General features: G+C 48.5%; 1 protein-coding gene across 1 annotated transcript; it reads left to right on the top strand.

Annotated features, from left to right (window-relative positions):
- The first annotated feature begins 2,072 nt into the window (after positions 1–2,072).
- On the top strand, positions 2,073–22,012 carry LOC144158017 (serine/threonine-protein kinase haspin-like). The gene is made up of 11 exons (XM_077688706.1): positions 2,073–2,743; positions 4,130–4,217; positions 4,382–4,664; positions 6,332–6,489; positions 11,213–11,368; positions 11,460–11,522; positions 13,361–13,455; positions 16,189–16,262; positions 17,711–17,948; positions 20,044–20,143; positions 21,811–22,012. Exons 1-11 carry the CDS (start codon positions 2,389–2,391, stop codon positions 22,010–22,012), a joined length of 1,812 nt encoding a protein of 603 aa, XP_077544832.1. The 5' UTR covers positions 2,073–2,388.
- Positions 22,013–22,354: the final 342 nt, after the last annotated feature.

Here is a 22,354-nt window from a genome sequence, read left to right on the forward strand (position 1 = left end):
GGATAGTTTTGAGTTTGGGCTGTTGAGTGGTTTAATTTCTTTGGCCCTTGATAAAATGACTAATACAAACGTGGGAATTCCGCTTGCGTTCTCAGGTTCCCATGCTGCCACTAACGAAAACCGAAGGCTCAAAGATACAGTTACTGAAATACAATGTAAACTGCTGCGACGTTTCCACGGCCACACAGTAATACTTAAGTGCGTGCGTGCGTGCGTGCGCGTGTGTGTGTCTCTGCTGACGTTTCTACGTGAAACCAATGTGATGTTGTATATATAACTGGTATGCCGTAAGGCAAACTCTCGCAAAAAAAGAGTACGTTACTGTGTGTTAGCGAATAATATATGGAAGTAATAAGCAATAACTGCGATTTTAGACCAATTACCCTGCTTCCGGCTAAAGTCTTTTCCGAGAGTACACGGAGTCATTTCTGGGAAGGGGGGGGGGGGGGGGGGGGTTACCTCCGCAGCTAAGCCCTGGGGAGAGGAGGGGGGTGTATCTAACACCGCCAAACACAACAAATGCCCCCGTATGGGTTGAATTTCGGCGCCAGTTGGCACTCGCAAAGCGTTGTCCAAACGAATCCATGGTGCACAGCCTTTGAATGCCCTCGCACACCGCCCTGGCGCGTACATAACTTCAACTTTAACCTTCTTTTCGTAACTTTGACAAAAAAAAACTTGAACTTTTTATTTGACAGAGCTCCTATGATGATGATGACGACGACGACAACGGCTATGATGACGATGATGATTATGATTACGATAACGACGATGATGATGGTGGCGACGACGCTGATGATGATTGTTATTATTAGTAGGAGGAGGAGTAGTAGTTATTGTAGCATTAGTAGTAGTAGTAGTCGTAGTAGTAGTAGCAGTATGATCTTAGGAGGTCAAGCATACCCTTAAAGAAAACTTGCCTTCGTTTTAAGTGCTCTCTCTGCTCACGTTGAAAATAGAACAAAAGATCAGTCAAAATAACCTCGAAGCGGTATATAGGGGTTATTTCTCGTCAGTGGGAAACATCTCCCAGCAACAAAGGTGGCTTGGCCCTCGCATAAACTTGGAAGCATATCCCCTTCTTGGCAAGTCAATATTTGTCGGCTACCTTTTGGAAATATATCCGGCATAAAAACAGCCAAGCTGATCCTACGAAAACGTACCGTCAAGTTACACTTTTTTCTCTCTTCCTGAAACGCCACAATTGGGCCCCTTGTGCGTCCAGGGGAAGAGGACGAAGATGCTACGGGGCAGGCGGCGGGTGCGCGCGCGATTCGGGGATGCGGGGTGGCCAGTGGCTGCTGAGCTGGGCCTAGACTGCCGTCCCAGCGCGCTGCCACTGGGCCCGCAAATCCAAGTTTGCGCCTACTCGCCCCGAAAGTCAGCATCTCCCGAGGTCTCCCACGGGCAGCGACCCCGAAAGCTTGCTGTCCTGCGCAGAACCAATTTCCAGCAAATAAGGAAGTCAAAATCGCCTACTCACCTCCTGGAAGCGGCGTAGCGACCAACGATGCGGCAAGCGCCAGAATAACAAGGTAAACAGAATGTTCGCCTCTCGTGAGCTTTTGATACGGGAGAGAGATGCAGCCTAGCCGATAGTAAGCTGGTACGCCCGAGTGACAACCGAAGAAACTCGCGTAGCGGCACACTAGCGAATGCGAGACAACCAGACTAGGCACAGAAACTATGCTAGGAATGTTGCTCTTTCTACCTGGTTCACCTTTCCACGGGGACTGTGCCACAAGTACCTTTTAGGGGTCACTGCGAACAATCAGCGCCTTTTGACAAAGTAGCTGTTTGTGAGCTAGCCATGACCTTTAGAAATAAAATGTAGGTCAATAAACTCTCCTAAAGCGAAGACATCACGTGAGATAATACAAAAGTCAGAACTGAAACTCTTCATCTCTGTCGCACTGTGTTGAACCTTGAATAAGATTCCGTTAAGTTAAACTTAGACCGGAAGAGTGGCCTGTTCATTAGATGGCCCAACTGTGAAGCATCCCTTCGAAAAAAATGATACCACCTGATTGCGTCGTGAGAAATCGCGCTAAGTGTATTTTTCCGAAGTCCAATACGAAACGACGACACTCGCGAGGTCGCCTTATGTGCGCCGTTAGTACACACGTTGTCCTGCTTTTCCGAGGGCGGACAACGGTTTGCAAAGTTCCGTTGGCTTCACAGCAAGAACTTTGTCCGTTACACCGAATGGCGGTACACGGGACGACTGGCCGGGTAACACCAAACCCGCCCCCGCCCCATTGGATCTGAATTCCAGATTTGGATGAGCTGGCCAGTTCGCGCATCGAGCAGGAGTCGAGCTGCGGTCGGGCGGCGGGGAGGATCGAGCGACTCGCGCAGGCCGGCCGAGAGTGCTAGCGAAGCTGGGAGATGCTGATAGCGACCATCGTGTCCACGCTAGTGATCATCGCCGTGGTGAACTACCTGTGCGGCAGGCAGAAGAAGCAGGGCTCCCCAGCCTCGCCTCCCCCAGGTGCGCCCAGTGAGCCCGTGAAGGCGCAGGCGACCACGTACACCGTAACCTCGGCGCTCTGTTCTGTTCCCGAGGAGGCCAGGATGGCGGCGCCCAGCATGGCCACTGGTGACGTGCCGCCCGCCGAGGCGGCCGTGCGGGTCGCGGAACACGATGGCGGGGGCGCTGCGCCGGATGACAAGAAGGACGCCGCCAAGGAGGACCCCGAGGTGCTCAGCCAGGGAGAGGGGCTCCAGCAGAGGCCCAACCGCGGTGAGCACGCTTGCGCGGACCAGTCAGGGTCAGAGCCAGGGAGGATTTTTTCTTAAACAATTGAAAAATTACAAAATCTTTGTATACAGAAGGATGTCCCGTAGTCAGAGACTGAATCAGGACCTCTTCTATTAGTGAACATAAAAAAATCTAATCGAAGCAGCAAACAGTAGAACTGAAAAACAAATAATAAAATACATCGCAGGCAATGCAAGGTATTTGACAACAAAGGTATTCGACGAAAATGAAAAGAAGCGAAAATTATACAGGAACAAAAAAAAACAGTGGTAATTGAACATTCCTAAGTAATTGTGAGATTGTTACAAGTTGGAAAATAGTAAAAATGAGAACGCAAAAAGAAATCACATTCATTTGCAGCGATATACAGCCACCACCGCTGAAGTAATTCATCGGCAAAAGGTTTTGGAAATGTTGGCATAAAAGAGTGAGGGAGAAAAAGTATGAAGGTAAAAACGCGAAGAAAAATAAAAACTAATCAAAATTGTGCTGATTGTGGAATGGATGTGAGAACCGTTTTCAGTTCTTTTTTGAATTTCCCAATTTCAGTGTGCGTTTTTTACGCGTACCGACGGCAGAGACGCGCTGCTGAACCGAACCCCAGACACCCACTCCGCACAAACCCCCAGAAGGCTTTCCGGGCAGACAGAGGTAGTCCTCGCGCTCTGCCCGCACAGAAGTGCCCAGACACCGGACAATACCACCAGGAGCACGCTCATCTCTCTTCCGCAGGCAGTATCAAGCTGCGATATCGCGTCTCTCCTGCGCGCTAAGGGCTCCGGGCCAGTGTACATACGATGTATCTAACTTACGCTGCCTAAACTAAATATGAACCAATCGAAGATAACCTTCAGTTTCACTACTGTTGTATGCGATTGCAATTATTTATATTCAGTATTAGTCCAGTCACCATCTGCAGCGGCCGCGTAATAAATGTAACAAAAACAATTTAGCAATATTATGACACATCTCCCTCAGCTGCTAACATGATTTTAAAAAATATTCCGAACCTAATTGCCCCGAAAAAGCGCTATAACGCGCAAAAAGACCACTTGGCGCTACTTATTCCGAGGAAATCGGCCCTGCCAGCCTTTGTGACTTTGGGCCTTTGTCAGAAAGGAAAAACTAGGCCCCATTGCAGTTCTTAGCTAACTCGTCAGCAATACCACGGCATGTGGTCTTGCTGAAGCCGCTTTTTCTTAATCTTGAGGTGCGCATGCGAACGAACGTGGCCTGTATGCAACGTGTTTGGCAGGCTTACGTAAAATTTGATGCAAAGCTTCCCTGTGGCTCGCCGCGATGTCTTCATTTGCTCCAGACGGAGCGGCGTGTGCTTGGAGTGTTGGATAATTGATGTGCGCCCCGCAGGCATCGCGGCCGCCGCTCCCGCTTTGGAGACCTCTCGGTGGACCTGCAACGATTCCAAGATTGCTTCCTTGGATCCGGCTACGAACAGGTGAGATTCTAAGCTCGCACCTTGTGCTGCGGACAGCTCCGAGTCCTGATTTCAATGGGCAAATGCACCGAACATAAGGAAAATGCTCCACTGCGGTGCGCTCTAGTTGGACGCAGCTCAGAGCTCGGTGATAGGCCTCGTGCGCACTGCCGGTTTCCGCGCAGGTGGCTCGTGCAGAAGGTGGTCGCGCTGCAGGCCATGGCGAAGGGCCTGCTCCTGCGGCGCTCGGTGAGCGAGCTTCAGCGGCGTCGACATGCTGCGGCCGCGTGCATCCAAGCCTGGTGGCGAGGCACCCGCTCGAGCCGGCAGTCCGGCAGCTGTGACAGCTGCGACGCCTTCTTCAGCAAGTACGACTCGGTGCTGGAGGAGCCCTACTACCGCGTCTACCAGTCCGGCGAGAGTGAGGTCACCTGGTCGGCCGAGGAGACGGACATGCTGCTCGAAAACGTGCGTTGCTTGCCTTTCCCAAGCAACAGCGCTCGGGCGAGGGGCACCTGCCACCCAGAGCGCCGACGCAATAACGCCGCCTGGCGAGAAGCAGATCCGCAGGAGAGTTGGGACCGTGCAGGCCGGTCAATTCCACGAAGGCCGCAAAAATTCACGAAGTGCAGCATGAAGCACGGCAGTGTAGAGCTACCATTATCACTTGCGCGGTTTACTCGAGCCTATCAGCAACAGTGGTAATTATCACCTCCTAGCGACAGGTTATTCGCTCTTATCAACTAAATGAGCTGCCAGCGGATGTGCTATCTCCGTGGTACTCTTGAACAATTTTCTTTTACGCTGCTACAATATCTGATCACATACGTGGCTGCCTTTCCAATTCATAGCGCGCCGCGCGCCAACTAAAGTCGCCGTAGTAAACTACGGAGTCTGCTGCTGAAATGATCATAAATTGGACTTCAAAAGAGACCCTCCCAATTCCTGTACGGCAGAAAGCGTCGGTATAATTGAATTTATGCATTTTTTATTAGCCTCAAAATAACATGAATTTAACGCGGCATAATGAAATGTAACTAAACAGAGTTACTTTAGTTAGGTAACCTTGCAGCTGTCACACCCATTAAAACTGGCAACAAGAGGCTTGCCGCATAATCTAATTTATTTAGTCGATCCGTCAGTATTTCGTCCCTTTAGTCCCTTCTACTTTAAATGTTGGAAACTTTAAAACCCTAACGTGGTTCAAATGTTATAAACTCTCACGGTTCCTGTGTTAAAACACTACATCGAGAAGTGGCCCATGTACTTGATGGCATTTCGGCTAAGGTTGGGCGGATGGGCGGACAGATAAATAAATCTGTCTGTCTGTCTGTCTGTCTGTCTGTCTGTCTGTCTGTCTGTCTGTCTGTCTGTCTGTCTGTCTGTCTGTCTGTCTGTCTGTCTGTCTGTCTGTCTGTCTGTCTGTCTGTCTGTCTGTCTGTCTAATCTATTCTGCTCATGTATCAACAGGAGGCGGGGACCTTCTAATAGCGTTCTTCTGTGTTACGTGAAGTCCCACTTTGTAAGCAACCTCAAAAACGTTTTTGGTAATAGGCCCTGTCAAATGGGTTTCACTTCTTAAGTTGAATATTTCGAAATTAAATTCCTGATGGGAGGACAGTTCTTATATACACTTTTTTCCGCTTATGAAGTGTTATTAGGTTAACACCTTCACTTCAAATACGTCTGCTTCCCCGCCTGGCGAAGAGTGGAGTGGGAAGTGTACATGGCAGCGTAGCTAAGCCTCAATAACCAGGAGCGCTAGAAGACGACAAACACGCAATCCCGACCGCCCGGTTACGACTGCAAATGCATGCAGAAACGTTTCCCAGCATTTTTTATTGCTTGCTGGCGACAATACAGTCGTGCTTTTGAACGGTGGTGTGGGTTCATTGTCAAGACTGCTTTCTGCCCCCCCCCCCCCCCCCCCTTGCCGTGGCTCACTGCAAGCGGCTACAAGCTGTCCTTTGCTACGACATACATTATCCCAGTCATTGAGCTCACACTCCTGGGGCGTCGCAGCAATTCGTATCGCGTAGCGAGAGTCTTTTTGTTGAACACTTCGTAGCATCTCCAGCGATGTGCTATAAACAAGGGGGGGCAGAATCGCTTCTCGGCCTTTGCTTCCATTGCAGACCGATGACTTCACGGAGGCCGGGTCTGATGTGGACACGACAGTATCACTGCGCTCGTCGCCCAACGACTCCGAGGAGAGCCATCTTATGTTCGGCGACCTGATGAGCGTCACCAACCAGAGCTCGCCACTCAAGTTCGCCGACGTGATGGCCACCATGTGAGCGGCCGCCCTTTCCCTTCAGGGCCCCGAAGGGAATCGGAAAACCGTGTTAGCCTCGTCAAGGTCGTACTTTCGGCCCAGACAACGTCAGGAAGCGGCTTGTTTTCCTTTCACCGGCAGCAGTGGTCACGGAGAAAAGGAAAGGACGTGTTTCCTGAGCTCGAGCGCAGTTATAGGAAATTAGGCTGTACCGTATCAAGCTGGCATTTCTCTCTTTTTATGTATGCCCTGGTATGTGGAAACGTAAATGCTGCGTAGAAAATTGTTGCGACTGACTTATATCATCCGGCATTTTCGTATATTTGTTTGCGCCATTATTGTATGACATACGGAAGCCATTTCAGTTCATTTTTTAACGTAGAGTCCATTATGAGCATTCTAGACAACTCCCGGATAAGCGATTGAAATACGGCTAAGGAAAACGTGCTCTACTATTGTGAAGAAGACGTAATGTGCGACCTTCGATACCACGCTGTAGATTGTGGCGACGCAGCGTAAAGAAAAAAAAAATTCCCGCGCCTTCCCGCGAGGGGAACACGAGTAAATGCAGAGCATTGGGGGTCGTTAACGCCGCGTAAAGTCGCGTTAGGGTGGGTAGCTAGGTCGTAGTTGCGTTGGTGTTGGTTTGGGGTAGAGAGAGGAGAGTAAAGTCGCGTTAGGGTGGAGCGAGCGTCAACCAAGGAAGGAAGGAGCAACGCAGTGACTGAAGCACGAGCGACCGCTAGCCGCTTTATATTTGCAGCGCGCGCAGTAGAGGGAGAGCGCGCATACGCAAGCAGCGCGCGCCCTTCGACGCCCCACCGCGCTGCTATCACGCACCTGTTACACCGAGACCACGACGTAGCGAACGGGCTGACTACGACGCATGCGCGCGCCAGCTGCTGTTGAGAGAGAGGAGGGAAGAAGGAGAGGCGCACCTGCTGCAGACGCGGAACTGTGGACGCCGTCCGACGCAGGAAGAGGCGAGGCTAAGAAATGCTCTGCATTTAAAAAACTGAACTGAGCTGTTTTGCTGCACTGCGTATTCAAGATCAAAAAGTACCGCAAGCGCCGCGGAGTAGACGAGCATCTGAGAGCCGCCTTCGCCTACTGAACTGCACTGAAATGTCTGCTTTGCGCATCCTTGTGTGTAGGGGCGTAGCCAGAAATTTTTCTCAAGGTGGGGAAGAAGGGCAAGAGGGGGGGGGGGCGGATTTGACATTGCACTTCGACCTCCTCTATGTTATTTTCAAGGCATGAAAAATATCTATAATAAAACTAATAACTGACAATATACGTAACCATAACTGGAACTTATAACTATTAACTGAAAACGCATCCCTATTAACTGTCAAGAACGAGGAAAATAAAATATTTCATAAAAACATTTGTTTGCATGTTTCGAGAATTGTCGCAGAACAGCTGTCGCCACTGGCAATTTTCTGTTTGTCTACAAAGAAGAAATATCACTTCAAGAAATATTCAAATGTAGAACAAATATAAACATATATGCTTAACAAACATGGAAGCGCCCGCCGCGGTGGCTCAGTGGCTAAGGCGTTGCGCTGCTGAGCACGAGGTCGCGGGTTCGATTCCCGGACGCGGCGGCCGCTTTTCTGATGGAGGCGAAAAGCAAAAACGCCCGTGTGTACGAGATTTAGGCGCACGTTAAAGATCCCCAGGTGGTCAAAATTAACCCGGAGCCCTCCACTACGGCGCGCCTCATCGCCTGCGTTGCGTCGGCGCGTTAAACCCTACAATCAATCAACAGACATGGAAGCAAAAAACATGGAAGTAGAGAACTAATTCATCTAACACTGCAAAGCATGAAGCGGACATAACAAACGTGAACAAGCAACTAAACAAACAACTTGTGGGTGGTCGTTTTGTTGTTGCTTTGTCATCTAAGAATCTTCTTTTCTTTTTTTTTTTTCAGTTTTGCCCACGTGCCACGATTATGGACAAATATTAACACTTCCGTCTTTTAAGCGAGCATATGGCGTAGCAGCAGCTTGTCAACCGTCGCGTACTGCGGATACTTGCACCAATACTTATACAAAAAATACGTCAAAATGTAGAGTTGCGGTGAAAATGCGAGAAGATATTTGATCAGGGCAACAAAAATGTCACTGGCCACAGAGTACATTTATACAGGAAGCGCATTCTACGTCGTGCGAATTTACCTGCGAATTCGTTGCTTCGGCGCCACTCGTTTTTATTTATTTATTTATTTATTTATTTATTTATTTATTTATTTATTTATTTATTTATTTATTTATTTATTTATTTATTTATTTATTTATTTATTTATTTATTTATTTATTTATTTATTTATTTATTTATTTATTTTGAAATGTTTACCAACAGCGCAAGGACCTTTTCAGGTGGAGCACTGGGTACATGAATATAGGCATAGAAAAGACAACACACAGGAAGGGAAATAAATCAAAAGTGGGTAAAAAGAAATGTGTAGATATATGTAAATAAGGGGAGTGGTCAGAGAAGCGACAACATTTTCTGAACAAGAAAAGCTCGGAGGTCGTGTGAAGAGTATGCCCCAATCAACACAAGCAAGCATAAGCAAGGTGGTGCTTCTGGCGCAGAAACACAAGAACCGAGGGAGAAGTGCTAGCGCGATCTCTCTACAACATGTGCATTCAAAATGTCAAATTTTTCAAGGAGCGTTTAAAAAGACCAATGTCCTTGCAAAAAAAAAAAAGATGTCAATGGAAGATAAAAACACTGTTACAGGCATGTTGGCATCGGTTAGCTGGTGCCAGGCTCAGTGTTCTGTCAACATGAAAACAGCCATGCGGCCGCAGTGATCTGCTTACAGAGCTTACAAGGCAAGGACAGTCAAACTTGGAATGAACGCAGGTAAAAAGAAAAGCCAGGTCACGCCTGGAACACCTAATACATAGTTCATCAAGGTTCAGGAGCTTGAGAAGCCCACCGTGCCTATAATGGCTCACTGGTGAGTAACGATAAAATACGGTTCTAGTGAAGCGCTTCTGAATCCTTTCTAGACGAAGAGACGACGAAGGGCGCAAAAATTCCACATAGCACCGGCAAAGTCGAGCTTCGGCAAAACTAGTGCGAGGTAGAGGGAGACAAAGCATGATCGGTCGGTGAATTGACTGGTGGCCCGGTAAATCACGCCAAGCGTTCGGTGACTGGAGTTGGTCAGGTGGTTCACGTGTGAGTTGTAAAGTAGTTCTACGTCCATCGTTACACCCACCCAAATCACGCACTACTGTAGCGCGTTTTACGGGTACACCAAGAGATACTATAGGGAAATGAGCGAAGCAGTCTTACGAGTATATGATATCACGATAGTTTTGGAGAGATTGAACTTTAAGTAGTTGCTGTAGCACCATGCCGAAACTGCTTTGATGTCATTTTGCAGCGCCGCCCTATTAGGGCACCGCCCTATTTTTGTAACTGTGGCAATAGATCGTTTTGCCGCACGAACAGCGCCGCAGCAGCAAATTCCGAGGTAACTTCGCACTATGTACAGTGGAAGAGACGAAGTCCCAAGTCGTTAGCGCGCTAGTTTCCGGCGGCGGCCCTAGTTGCGTGCAGGTACTGAATCCGCCAGACCTGCTGTGTCGCCCCCGAATCTCCCCTTGTCTGTTTTGAGCAACGACTCTCCGTCGCATTGAGGAGAGTCGCAAAACACCCCCGTGGATGGGTAGGAGTTAGGAGCCTTCGTAAGAGTTACGTATGCCGCGAGGGAAATGGGCCACCAAAGGAGAGTAGGTGCGGTTTCCAAATAGGATTCCCGGTGCTCTAGACAAAATCCTAGGATTGTTTCGAGCGCAGGTGGTTGCCCTGGTCACCGTGCATGACAGCACGACAAAATTTCGGGGTGGGGGTGGGGGCACTAGAGAAGCCCCCCCCCCCCCTCCCCTCTTTCCCCCTCTCTCTACGCCCCTGGTCGTGTGCGGCCAGTCGTGGCTGCCGAGTCGAGTCGAGACACGGGTCGAGGCTGCCCGGTATGTCACGTCGCTTACCTTCGTCGGGATGCACCAGAAAAGCTATTTCCAGGCCGTACTGCGTCCACCTAACACTGCGCAGGAATTGAGGTTCTTCAATGATCTCCCATCGTCTTTACTCTTTAGCCGAGGCCGATACGAATAGGCATGGCGTTACTAGCGGAAGTACCTGAACAGGGCAGCAAATCCCAATTGTGCACAATTTCCGGAGCTCGTTCTTGAAAGGTGAAGTGTAAGTTGTTTATATGCGAAAAAAATCGTGGACACTTTCATAGAACAATGGTTGAAACGCGAAGCTTGTTCCCGAGCAACCTGAGTCATAGTCCAAAATCCAAGCTGCTTTGAGCGCATTCGAATGGCGCGATCTGACAGACGTCGGCTGCATAACGCGAGGGAGCCTTTTCTATTTAGGCCTCAGGAAGAGTTTTTCCTTGAAACTCTTGATACGCCTTCGTGGAAACCTATTGTGTAAGTTGGCTGTCCTGCGACACTGGCTTTCGACCAGGGAAAACTTCTCTCTTCCACCATCTTTCACTACACCCATGATCTTCATCATGCTCAAAGAAGGTTGGCTTTCCTCTCAATGCGTTTCCAGGCAGCGTCTCCATCTGTCAAGCGTAGACAGCTTCGCTTTGAAAACTCTCGCGCCTGCCGGTCTTCGTGGTGCTCAGATATCAGTGGCGTATTCACGCGAACTCTCCCCGACCCTGCCCTAACTTGACTCGGCGGCGTGCGCATGTGCGCAGGAGGGGTGCGCAGGGCTGTGTGAAGATTGCCGAGGGCCTGCACTGCGACGTGTTCCGCGTCCACAGCCCGGAGGGAGTCAGCGTTCTTAAGGTACTCAACGTGGAGTTCATTGTCAAGTACTGGGACACGCTCTACGCCGAGGCACTCATCAGCCTGTGAGTGAAAATTGCGGGAAAGTGGAAAGCAAACTGCTTCGCTTCTCTCTCACCCCTTGTTTATGTTGCATTATTGCTGTTCCCTATGTAGTGAACTCGCCAACTTACGCAAGTGGACCGACTACCACGCAGCTGGATTCTTAGACACGAAGAGGTAAGACGTCTATGTCCCTGTTATCATTCTATTCTGAGTGTAAAAACAAATTGCATCACCAACATACGAATTGGGGCGTGGCATTAATTACGGTATTAGGATCTAGTTAACAAAATACATCAAAAACAAAAAGCAGCATAGCTCCGTCCGCTGGGAGGTGGGCTGGTTGATGGACAGATAGGTGGCCTGTATCATTGATTGATCGGGTGAGTGAGCGAGCGAGCTAGTGAGTGAGTGAGTGAGTAAGTGAGACAAGAACAAATGATGTACCGAACATGGGTGCGTGATTCAGCTAGGCGTCTAGGCATCAGCCGGCGGATTAGTCAACATGTTTATATGCTCAGCAGTTCATAGAGTCCCCGCCACAATCTTTTCTCACAGAAGCCGAAATTGCGCGCTGCGCTGCCCTGCTTTTGTGCGCGCATCGCAACCTACTAGCGGCGGCAATAAAATGCACCCCTTTCGCCGGTTTCGCTAAATCTCGTTTTGAAGCGGCTTCCGTCGTCGCTGACCGTAAACTGCCAGTGGCCGTCGACGGCAGTGGTGTCCTTGGAGCAGCACCAAATGCATTACCGACCCCCGTCGGGCCAGCAGCCGAGCCGAGTAGCGCCCGCCGATGCTTCTTGCCCAAGCCCTCCTCCTCCCACGAATCTCGGTCGCTCGGGCATATATCCACGAGCCGAGCGTAGTCGCCGAGGGATGCCGGGGGAGGACAATTGTTTAACAATTTACGAGTTTAATTTCCGGCAGAGCAGCTTGGGGCTCTCAGATTCGTTGCCATCGCTTTCTCCTTCAACTTGGCCAACCACGCATATGTGGAGGCTCACATTTCCCGAACACTTCGATACTACCAGAGAAGTTCAGCTGTCAATTTCTTCGCTTGGCAACACTTCGCTTGGCAACAACACTTGGCAAGAGGCACGGCCATGTCCGTGCCTCCGTGCCTCGCAGAAAACGGCATGCGTCGACTGCCCCCTCTCAACCCTATTCTCAGCTGTGGTACCAACAGATATGTTACTAACCGCGCCCACATTGAAATAGAGGCATTACTTTGCGTTCTGTGGGGGGGCAGTTTGGAACATCAACACACGCCGTGTGCTTAGCACGCACAAGTATCGTCATCTCGCGGAGCCCGACGTAGCCAGTGACGGCGCACACTCTTGGTTGCCCGCATGCGTGCCATGCCAGTGAATACACCCCATACATTGAGTAAAAATTTACAGCCTCTTCCCAAAGAAAGTTGAAAGAAGCGCGAAAGCCAAAAGGGCGCCCAACCTTCGCTAACCGGGCGTCCAATCTATCGTCAAGCCTTCAAAGACCCAAATCGCAAGCGGAGAGCAAACCCATGCGAGGATTTTTCGCGCACTCAGTAAACGCATCTACGAACGGTCTAAATGCATTCCGTTGCGTGGTTTGTGAGATAAAGGTGTGGCATTGTACTTCTTCTAAATGACCGATGGGTGTTGTGACTTGTCTAGAACCGTTTCCGTTTCGCGATTTTCAAGTGACCGTTCTGGCGCAACGGAAGCCCCGTTTCACGCGCGCGCTGTGTGTCCAGAAACCGTATCGGAGTTTTCGGCCGGCCAACAGGTCCATGGGGAAATGCACCCACTTGTTTTTTGACAGGATGCCATCGTTCCCACTAACAAAACTTTCTCTTTAAAAAGTAGCAGGGTTGAACGTATGGAAGTGTATCAAGGGTGCAACAGAGTTTGATAAACAAGGAGCCAGGGGAATCCGCGTTGTGAAGATGAATCGTCATTTAAACTTTGTCAAGTTCGTTTTTAATTACTTTGTCATCTTCCGCCTGCGCTAACGCTAAATCAACTACGCCACAGGGTGTTCTGCCTGTTGGATCGATATCCGCGGGAGCTGATACAGGCTTGGAAGGACTACACTTCCTGGAAGAGGACCGACCATCAGCACGGACCAGGTGGGCGGAGATGCACCTTCTGGCCAGCCCAGGCCTTTCTTTTATTTTTGTTTGTTTCCCGTAATGCCGAAGTCATTAATTTTCTTACCGCGAATTCTTGTTCATGCCTTTGATTCGTGCGCTTGCGCGGGTTTGCATTTCGCTAATCATGCATGTTTGAATAAAACCAGCACTCTGTTACGAACTGCTGAGGTTCCGGAGCCCCACCAGGCAATGCGTGCCTTAGCCCCTGCCCCTACAGCAAGCACGGTGAACTTTCTGCTGCAAAGTGAATTACCTGTCTTTACTTTACCTTACTTCACTTTACTTTACACTACTCCACTTTATCCTAATTTACTTTACTTGACTTAGACAAAACACTGGCAAACTTTAATAAAGGGGGCGTGAAGACCACATAAATCCTTGAATTATAAAAATATCCTAGATATTTGAAGGTTTCCCCATTTCTGGCTATACGACGTTAGCAATGACGAGAGCAATGACTTACCTAAGATCGCGTAATCAGTGCGTCAAGTTAATGCTAGCTTTCAAGCGGCGCTATCAAATAATAGCACAGGCATGCATACAATCACATCATCGCGTTTAATGGCGGTAGCGTTTTTGCGCGGTCCGCCAATAGCACACAAGAATATCTGTGACGTGATACGGGTAGTGTGAGAAGTGACTCGCTAGTTGCACATGCTTCGTATGTTTTCCTCGCTATTTACATTTATTATGGTCGAACTACGCAAACTTAACCGGATGAGAGGAGGACACATGAGCACTTCTCTCGTTCCGTTAAGCTTGCGCTGTTCCATCACAAGGAATGTATACCAACTAGCCCAGTTTTCGACCTTGTTGCCTCGCTATAATGCTTGTTTATTTATTTATTTATTTTTTTATTTTTTTATTTATTTATTTATTTATTTATTTATTTATTTATTTATTTATTTATTTATTTATTTATTTATTTATTTATTTATTTATTTATTTATTTATTTATTTATTTATTTATTTATTTATTTATTTATTTATTTATTTATTTATTTATTTATTTATTTATTTATTTATTTATTTATTTATTTATTTATTTATTTATTTATTTATTTATTTATTTATTTATTTATTTATTTATTTATTTATTTATTTATTTATTTATTTATTTATTTATTTATTTATTTATTTATTTATTTATTTATTTATTTATTTATTTATTTATTTATTTATTTATTACTGCCACCCCTGAAACAACTGCTTAGGAAGAAGTGGGCGGAACAGATAAGGAGCTAAGACAATGCATGACAGAAAAACACAAGCCACACAAGGCCCTAACAAAAGTTGGCTATACCAATAAAGAACAAAAAAAACGTCGGACATGCGCGTTGCACATCAGAAAACACATTTTATGATAGTACTCAGGTAACAAGAAAAAGTGCAGAAGAATACAAAAGTAGAGCAAAATACTGCCAACAGTAACAGGCAAGCGCACGCTAGGTGCGGAAAAACTGCAGCGATCGTATATCAACCCGTAATTGCACTACGCGTGGAGGAACCGATCCCAGCAAGAGGGGAAAAAAGCGTAACAACGATGCGTGGTGTCCATAAACCCTGCCCACAAATATGCCTCATGTATGAGCAACGTTTTCCCCAATGTTCGATGATGAGCGTTTTTGGCTCCCCATTTAGAATTAACCCTTAGATTATGTGTGTCTTGAAGTGGTATCTTTCGTTGTAACCAAGCCAGTAGTTAGTCTTCATAGTCCCTTTAGCAGCAACGTTTTTCAACTTTAACGTAACTGTGCCAAATTTGCTTCATGTATTTTTAGGCACGACTGCGATATTTTTTCTTCGTCGTACTCATCTCGTGTGCTCTTTTTTTTTCGTATTTGTTGTCGCAGCGCACATTTGACATTGTTTAAAATGCTAAAACGCGGAAATGCGGGTCATAACCTGGAGTGTAAAGACCGCTTTTTGTTATGGAGCTCTCATTTTCCCCAATATTCGATGCTCAGCTTTTGGGTTCCCATTTCTGACTGCACGCCTTTAACTGCTTTGCTTCTGCTCTTAACGAAAGGCTTTCGTTAAATATTTCCTGGCTTCGTCAGTTACAGATTTGCTTACATCGGTTTGTCTTACTTAAAAAACCTGCATTTTTGAAAGCTGGTATTTCACAGCGTATAACTCACTTTGTTACTCTTTGGCGAAAAAAATGTCCCCGCACTCAAGTCCATATGAATGATGACGTCAATGCAACGCAAATATTTTCTTCCACAGGTTTATACCAAAGAACTCGTGTTTTCCTAAATTTTCATCATTCTGGGCACATAGCCAACGGTTGTACTCTTCATTGCGGAAGTTGCAATCACCTGGTTTCTCTCCCCTTCTTTTCATAATATTTGTACTCTTGAGCGCATTCTGGCCACTCTCAGTGAGAAAACCTTCGGAAAGAAGTTGTTTCACACGGCGTGTGTTCATATTCATTTAGTAGGGCTGGCAGGCATGCAGTTTTCCCCGAACCAGAAAGGTAACACGGGATATGCGTTGCTCGAATTTTCTCAAACGACGTATATATGGCCCTCTGGCTTCAGTTAAATTTAAAAAAAAAAAAACTACTCAAGGAATTCGTTCTACGTCAAAGCGAACAAACCAAGCATTGTAAATTTACCATGTGGCGGAATTCCATTTCGTGACCCGAAGGAGAGTGAACGGGGGAGCGCGAGGCGGGGCGTGAGCGCGCGTGCGTGGCTGTTTCAGACGAGCTGGAAGCCGTGCAGCCGTACCTGGTGCTCCGCTCCTCCTACGCTGGAATCCCGCTCACCCAGGCCAAGGTGAGTGCTTCCCTCGGGATCGAAAAGCCGCGCGATCAAAATCCCCGTCAATAAGCCGCGTCAAAAATCCGCGCCTTAGAGCTCAATTAAGGGTAACGAGGGTCAGGAAAGCTGCGCGCGTATCTCAAAGCACTACTCCGCGATAGCGAACGAAGGCGGGAGAAGCTCAAACGATGGTACAGGGTTTGAGAAAGGACGCATTATTTAGGCACGCGCCGCGCCTGCGCAGTGGGGATGCGCAGCGAAAGTCTTGAACGTGCCCCAGAGTTCGGGAGTTAGTGTGTATGCACGTACACGGCCTCCGCGATCAGTAACGGTGCGAGAGAAGGAACAGGCGCATGCCGATGCTGTCCGAGGGCGATCGGCGCAGGAACGAAGCAGTCTCGTGCACACTCGTTGACGAGAACAAGCAAGATTTATTTTTCAAAAGTCATTTCCTCTTCAAAGTGCAGCAGGCCTCTCCACCGCTTCGCTCTACAATTGCCACAGGGGAAGACATCGAACATGTCATCTACGTGTGCTCAGTTCCCGGCGCCCAGGCACACGCACTACTTCTCTATGGAGGCCGCATGACGTTTAACTGGGAGCTGTTTTGATAACTTGGTCGGGTCCAGTTCAGGGGCCACGAGTGACCAGAGCATTTTTGGTGTTCTTGCAGAGCACATGTCTGGAGGAGTCTCGGGGAAAACCTATCGGGATGCGCTGTATATGACTGGGAATATTGTGCGTATCATCCAACGCCTTATTATATCATTTGTTTTCTTCCTACCTGGTATAGCAAGCTAGGCGCAACGGCATGGCTGTCCTTGGTTTCCCCTTTAAATATGATCTCTCCATCTCAAGATATACTTTCGCCAGCGAAGAGACGGAAAGGAAGCAAATGGGGCCTGCCTGCGCACCAGAAACGAACCTGTATCAGGTCGTCCCATAATTTAATTTTCCCGCCTTCGCACTACTCTCGCGCCATTTGTTGGGACCTTTTGTTTGTATTGTGCTTGGAACTGCTCGAGTGGACACATTGTTTTACTGTTTGGTTTTATTTTCTTACTCTCGCAGTGTTTTTAACGCGTTATTTCTTTTTCTTTGTCTTCGCAAAAACCCACCCAGCGAGTATTCCTAAATTAAAAGAACGCACGTATTCGTGGTTATGTATATATATTTGACCTCGAATACCCGTGAGGTTTCTTTTGCGCTGAATAATGGGGACAAGTACCAGCCGTGCCATCGGTTTTAGTTATTTGGAGTGGTCTTGCCCGTATATAATTTCTGTTCAAGCATTAGTTCACCTGTTTCTTGGCCGGTCGGTTGAATCGAGTGAGGCATGCAGACGGAGCAACATTTTCGCCTTACGCAGCCCAGTACCGTCTTGAATAACATTGCGGGCAGCTCGTTCCCCGAGGCGAGCGGGCGTTGAGCGCGCAGTGGCGGCGGCGGCGGCGCTGTCGCAGGTGGAGACGGCGCTGCAGCTGCGGAGCGTGCTGCAGCAGGTGGCGCTGTCGCTGGCCGTGGCCGAGAGCGCGCTGCAGTTCGAGCACCGGGACCTGGGCCTCAACCACGTGCTGGTGAACGAGACCAACTTCCAGCTGGCCCAGTTCTGCATCGGCGGGAAGAGCTTCTTTGTGAACACGTGGGGCGTGCAGGCCACCATCATCGACTTCGCGGCCGCCCGCATCAAGGACTCCGCCAGTGAGTGCCGTCACAGCAGCAGCCGGCACGAGACCTATAAAACAGCACGGCCAAAGTAGATGGCCAGTGATTCCAGAGCAGTAGACAAGCAGAGTGGCGTCAAGAACGGGCACCATTCATTGGCTACTTGTGAAGCAGTTCGTGTCCGTTCCGGGTTCTTCTGGTCCTCGCAAACCAAGAAGCTCGCAGTGTATCAACTGTCCCCCTAAGCGGTCACGGAGTTCTCGACGGGGGGTCAAGGATTGGGAAAATGTGGAGGGGGTGGAGCATTACCCCCCTTATTGTCATACACTGGCGCCAACTGAGAATGAGCAGGAGTTGTTCGTGGGTGGCGCCATAATTAATGACCTAATAATTACTGATGGCCACTTGAGCTGATGCCTGAAAGCGTTTCGTCCCAGTAATGCCAGAAAGTACGTTCAAATTCGTGAACGCAACCGTTCCTCACATGAACACATCTGGAGGTCATGGTGTAGTATCCTGCCGTAATGAGAACACTAATTGCTTGACTGACAGTTCTTGCAGAGGTTATACGGGAAACGTGTTTAGTCATTCGGGAGTCATGAATAGTTACTTTACGCATTTTTTTTTTAAATGTACCTCGGGGATTAGATCAGAAACACGGGTCGAGAGATCCTAGTTTCAAACTAAGCATACAGTGTCTAGAAGAGAAAGGTGTGTCGTTAGGGGCTGATTAGGGGGGTCTCTTTTGCGATGAAAATTTCTGCTGATGAACTCCTGTTGTAAGCAGCGCTCCTGGTGGCCGCTGCTTACCGGTTGGTTTCAGAAGTTTTGTTTGTGAAATTAATCCTTATTTATTTCCCTAAATAGTCTTGTTTCTTTATTTCATGGCATAAAGTTTTATAAAAACCGTCAAATAACTGTTTAGTTTGATTTAAAAACTTATAGGTGGCGCTGGCTGCTACAGGAGTTCTCTTGGGAGCGCCTGCTGCTCCATACAATTTTTTCATCGCAAGAAGGACCCGCGCTCTCCATTGGATTTTCCCCCGCGCGACACACCTTACCTTCTAGTATACTGTACTAAGCGTAACAAGCACGGCTGGACATTTCATGTGATGCGAATTGCAGACAACCAGCAGGTCATTTGCTTAACAATACGGCCACCAACGGATGGATGACAAAAAAATGCGGGGCACTTAAATCTGCTTATGTGCTTTGAAGGCGTAATCCTGGTGATACTTATTCGCGTCTACCATCAACAGGGTGGCTCCGGTTCGGGTTGTACTATTGTGGCGGGTACCTTTTATACACACGTCCATACGTCGACACAGTGGACAAGCAATTTTACCATCTCCCTAGTTTACCGCCTCAGTGCTACAGCAACGACCACACACACCCACCTGTGTACCATCTTAATCCATTTTAATCCGCCTTAATTCCTCCTAATTCACCTTATACCCCGTAATTCTCGATCGATCCCCTTTAAACCCACGTTATTCTGAGAGGCACTTTCCACATATTGTTTGCAGTTGCTAACTTTGCAGCTGTTTGTAGCGCTGGCCGTGAAGAGCACAAAAAAGGGGCGTCAAAAAAGAAGGGGCATATGCAGCCAATCTTGAAAGACGAAAGACTGGAGGCTGTAATGGGAAGACTATTGCTCATCGCCATGTGTGAAGCCCCGGAACACTATTTGTAACATCCGATGGCATAGTAAGCAAACAGTCACCATAGCGATTTAAAATAAGCTACCAGAAGGGCTGCAAAACAGCCGTGATTTTAGTAGTCCTCCATTAGATTACACGATTGTGCCACCAAATTCACAAGAGTTAAAATATGATATTTCTTAATTGCCCACCACCGCCGCAGCCAGTAGTGCCATGCAAACATTTCGCCACACAATAATGGCACCGGAACAGCATGAAATGCTCAGGAGAATTCTGCGCATTCGGTTTCAGATATGGCTAGTAAAATTTGTGGCCCGAACACACAATGCAAACTAGCTGATGAGTGGGGCTAACGAATGCGGAATAGCGGCAGAGAGGAAGGAGCGGTTAGCCTGGAATGTATAGAGCAAGATTAAACAATGAGCGCATGTAAACGCTAATGCTTTTATATTTTTTCTCTGACCTTGCAGCCGGACAGATCGTGTTCTCCAACCTGAGTCAGGCTCACCCAAGAGACTTAAGGCACTCTAAAGTGTACTCCATATACAAGGAAATCAGCAACATCACCAAGTGAGCTTCTTTTAAGCCTGCCAATGCTGCAAGAAGAGGGGGGAGGGGGAGAAACTACTGAGGTAACGTAAGCTTGGTCTCATGATTAGAATTGAAGAACGCCGAGTTCTGTCAGTGGCAGCCTCTGAGTTATGTCACTGAGTTTTGTGTTGCTGAGTTTGGTGTTGTCGACGGTATGATGTCGCGAAACGTTCACCCCTTTCATCTTTACCATTTTCACCTTTGCGTCAGCGCCTTTTACTCCCTCACCCGTTACCATGACTAAGGGCCGCATTCTGAGTCCCTCCTCCGCTCCATTTGCTCCCTCCACTCGTGTGAGGGAAGTATTCCGCAATGCTTATGCACGGAGAAATCGCTTTCAAGGATCTCCTCCACTGGATACTCGAGTGGAGGAAGGACTCAGAATATCAGGGTAAGAAGAGCCTTGGCAAATCGCCCTTGTGAGGTTTGTATTTCGACATAACGTTGAGAAACCTTCACCGTTCCACTCCTCATTTTCTTTTGCGTTTCTTTTCTTTGTTGTTGCATTATTTTCCTCTTTGTTGCTATGGCTAAGAGCAGTTGAACAATCGTATCTAGGCCTGTATTTAGGCTTAGCGTTAGGTAGCCTTAACATTGAACTTAAGGACGTGCCAAAAAAGGGACTCTTCGTACTTCAAGCTGCGTGCATAGGTTGACGTTGGACCCCAAAGCGTGACGTTAGGCCTTATGTCGGGCAGACGTATGCCTGCGCCCCCTTTCCCTCCTTCGGCTGCGATAGGCCGGCTTGTACCCGCGTTCTTGACCGTCGGAGATGTCAGGCTGGCGCATACCCACGCTCGCAGCCAATGGGGACCTTAGGATGGCGCTTCCCGGCTTTAGCCCTAGGAATTTCAGCAAATTCGCGTTTCGCAATACAAGAGCGACACTCACCGCACGTCCTCCACGCAAACGCAAAATCTAAGGAAGTGAAACTATACACCTACACCTCCATTCCCTTACCAGTGAAACGGCCGTTCCTTGCAAAGCACGCTAGGCCTCTTCAGATTGGCATCGCGCAATCGTAATGATACGAAGGCATCTGGATTGCTTCATTGGAATAGTGTTGTGCATTTTCCCGCACAGCATTTACAAAAATTACGTCCACCTCCCCTCGCGGGAACCCTGGTGTGATGCGACGCTGAGGGGGGTTCAAGCGCAAGCGGAGAGCAACCGTCGGCCGAAAGGCCGCCGGAGAGCGGCACACCGGTTATATGCGCAGCGTGCCCGAAGGAGAGGAGACCGCGGAGAGAGAGAGTGCCGCGGCTATGACGCAACACAATGCAACACAATCCACTTTAATCCAATCCAATCCAAGTCAAGCCAAGCCAAGCCAAGCCAATCGAATCCAATTCAATGCCCCTCACGAGAGAGTGTTCGCTATCGGAGAGGAAGGGGGGAGAGAGTGGCTGCGGGCAGAAACAACGGACGCACGCGGACAACAACGGACGCACGCAGGAAGGACAGGGCCGCCGACAAGAGATGCTCTCAGCGTCGCATCTAAAAAGCGCCGCGACTCGCGGGATCCGCGCGGACTTTCCGTTGCTTTTTCCCCCTAATAATATACGATAGAGCTGTTTGGAGGGGAGTCTCCCGTGCCTACACGTGCTCCTCCGGATCCTACATGTGGCTGCTGCTACGCTACGCAGGGGCAACTGGGCGGGCTACTACCCGCGCACCAACGTGGCCTGTCTGTCGCACATTACCAACCAGCTGTACCAGGTGTACCGCAGCAAGTTCATGCGCCCGGGGGACCGCAAGGAGGCCGAGGCCTGGAGCGACATCCACCAGTGGCGCCTCTGTCTGCCCGAGTGCCGGTCCGTCTCCGACTTTGTCGCGGGAAAGTTTTGAGCCAGGGAAGGAAGGAAGGGGCGATGGGGAAAGGAGGGCTCTTGTTGCCTCTCCTCTTCTTTTCCAGATTGCTCTGTCAAGTAATAAATCAATGCCTTCCAAATTTGGCTAACACCACGTTCCTTTCTTACTTCGAAAAAAAATCACCGGTGGTTACGATACTCCCTACTGCGAGATTAGAGGCGCAGCTGCTTGATGTCTTAAATCTTCGGAATACCAAGTCAAAGAATTAGAAATGTGTGCATGTGTGTAGCAAGTCGTGTAGCAGCAGCGGCAGCGGAAGCACCATTCTTGGCGATGTTACGTATACAGCGTATGCATTAATTTACCGAAATTTGTAGG

This window comes from Haemaphysalis longicornis, unplaced genomic scaffold (genome assembly GCF_048455015.1).
Source record: "Haemaphysalis longicornis isolate Haplotype H1 unplaced genomic scaffold, Haemaphysalis longicornis Haplotype H1 scaffold_10, whole genome shotgun sequence".
Lineage (NCBI taxonomy): Eukaryota > Metazoa > Arthropoda > Arachnida > Ixodida > Ixodidae > Haemaphysalis > Haemaphysalis longicornis.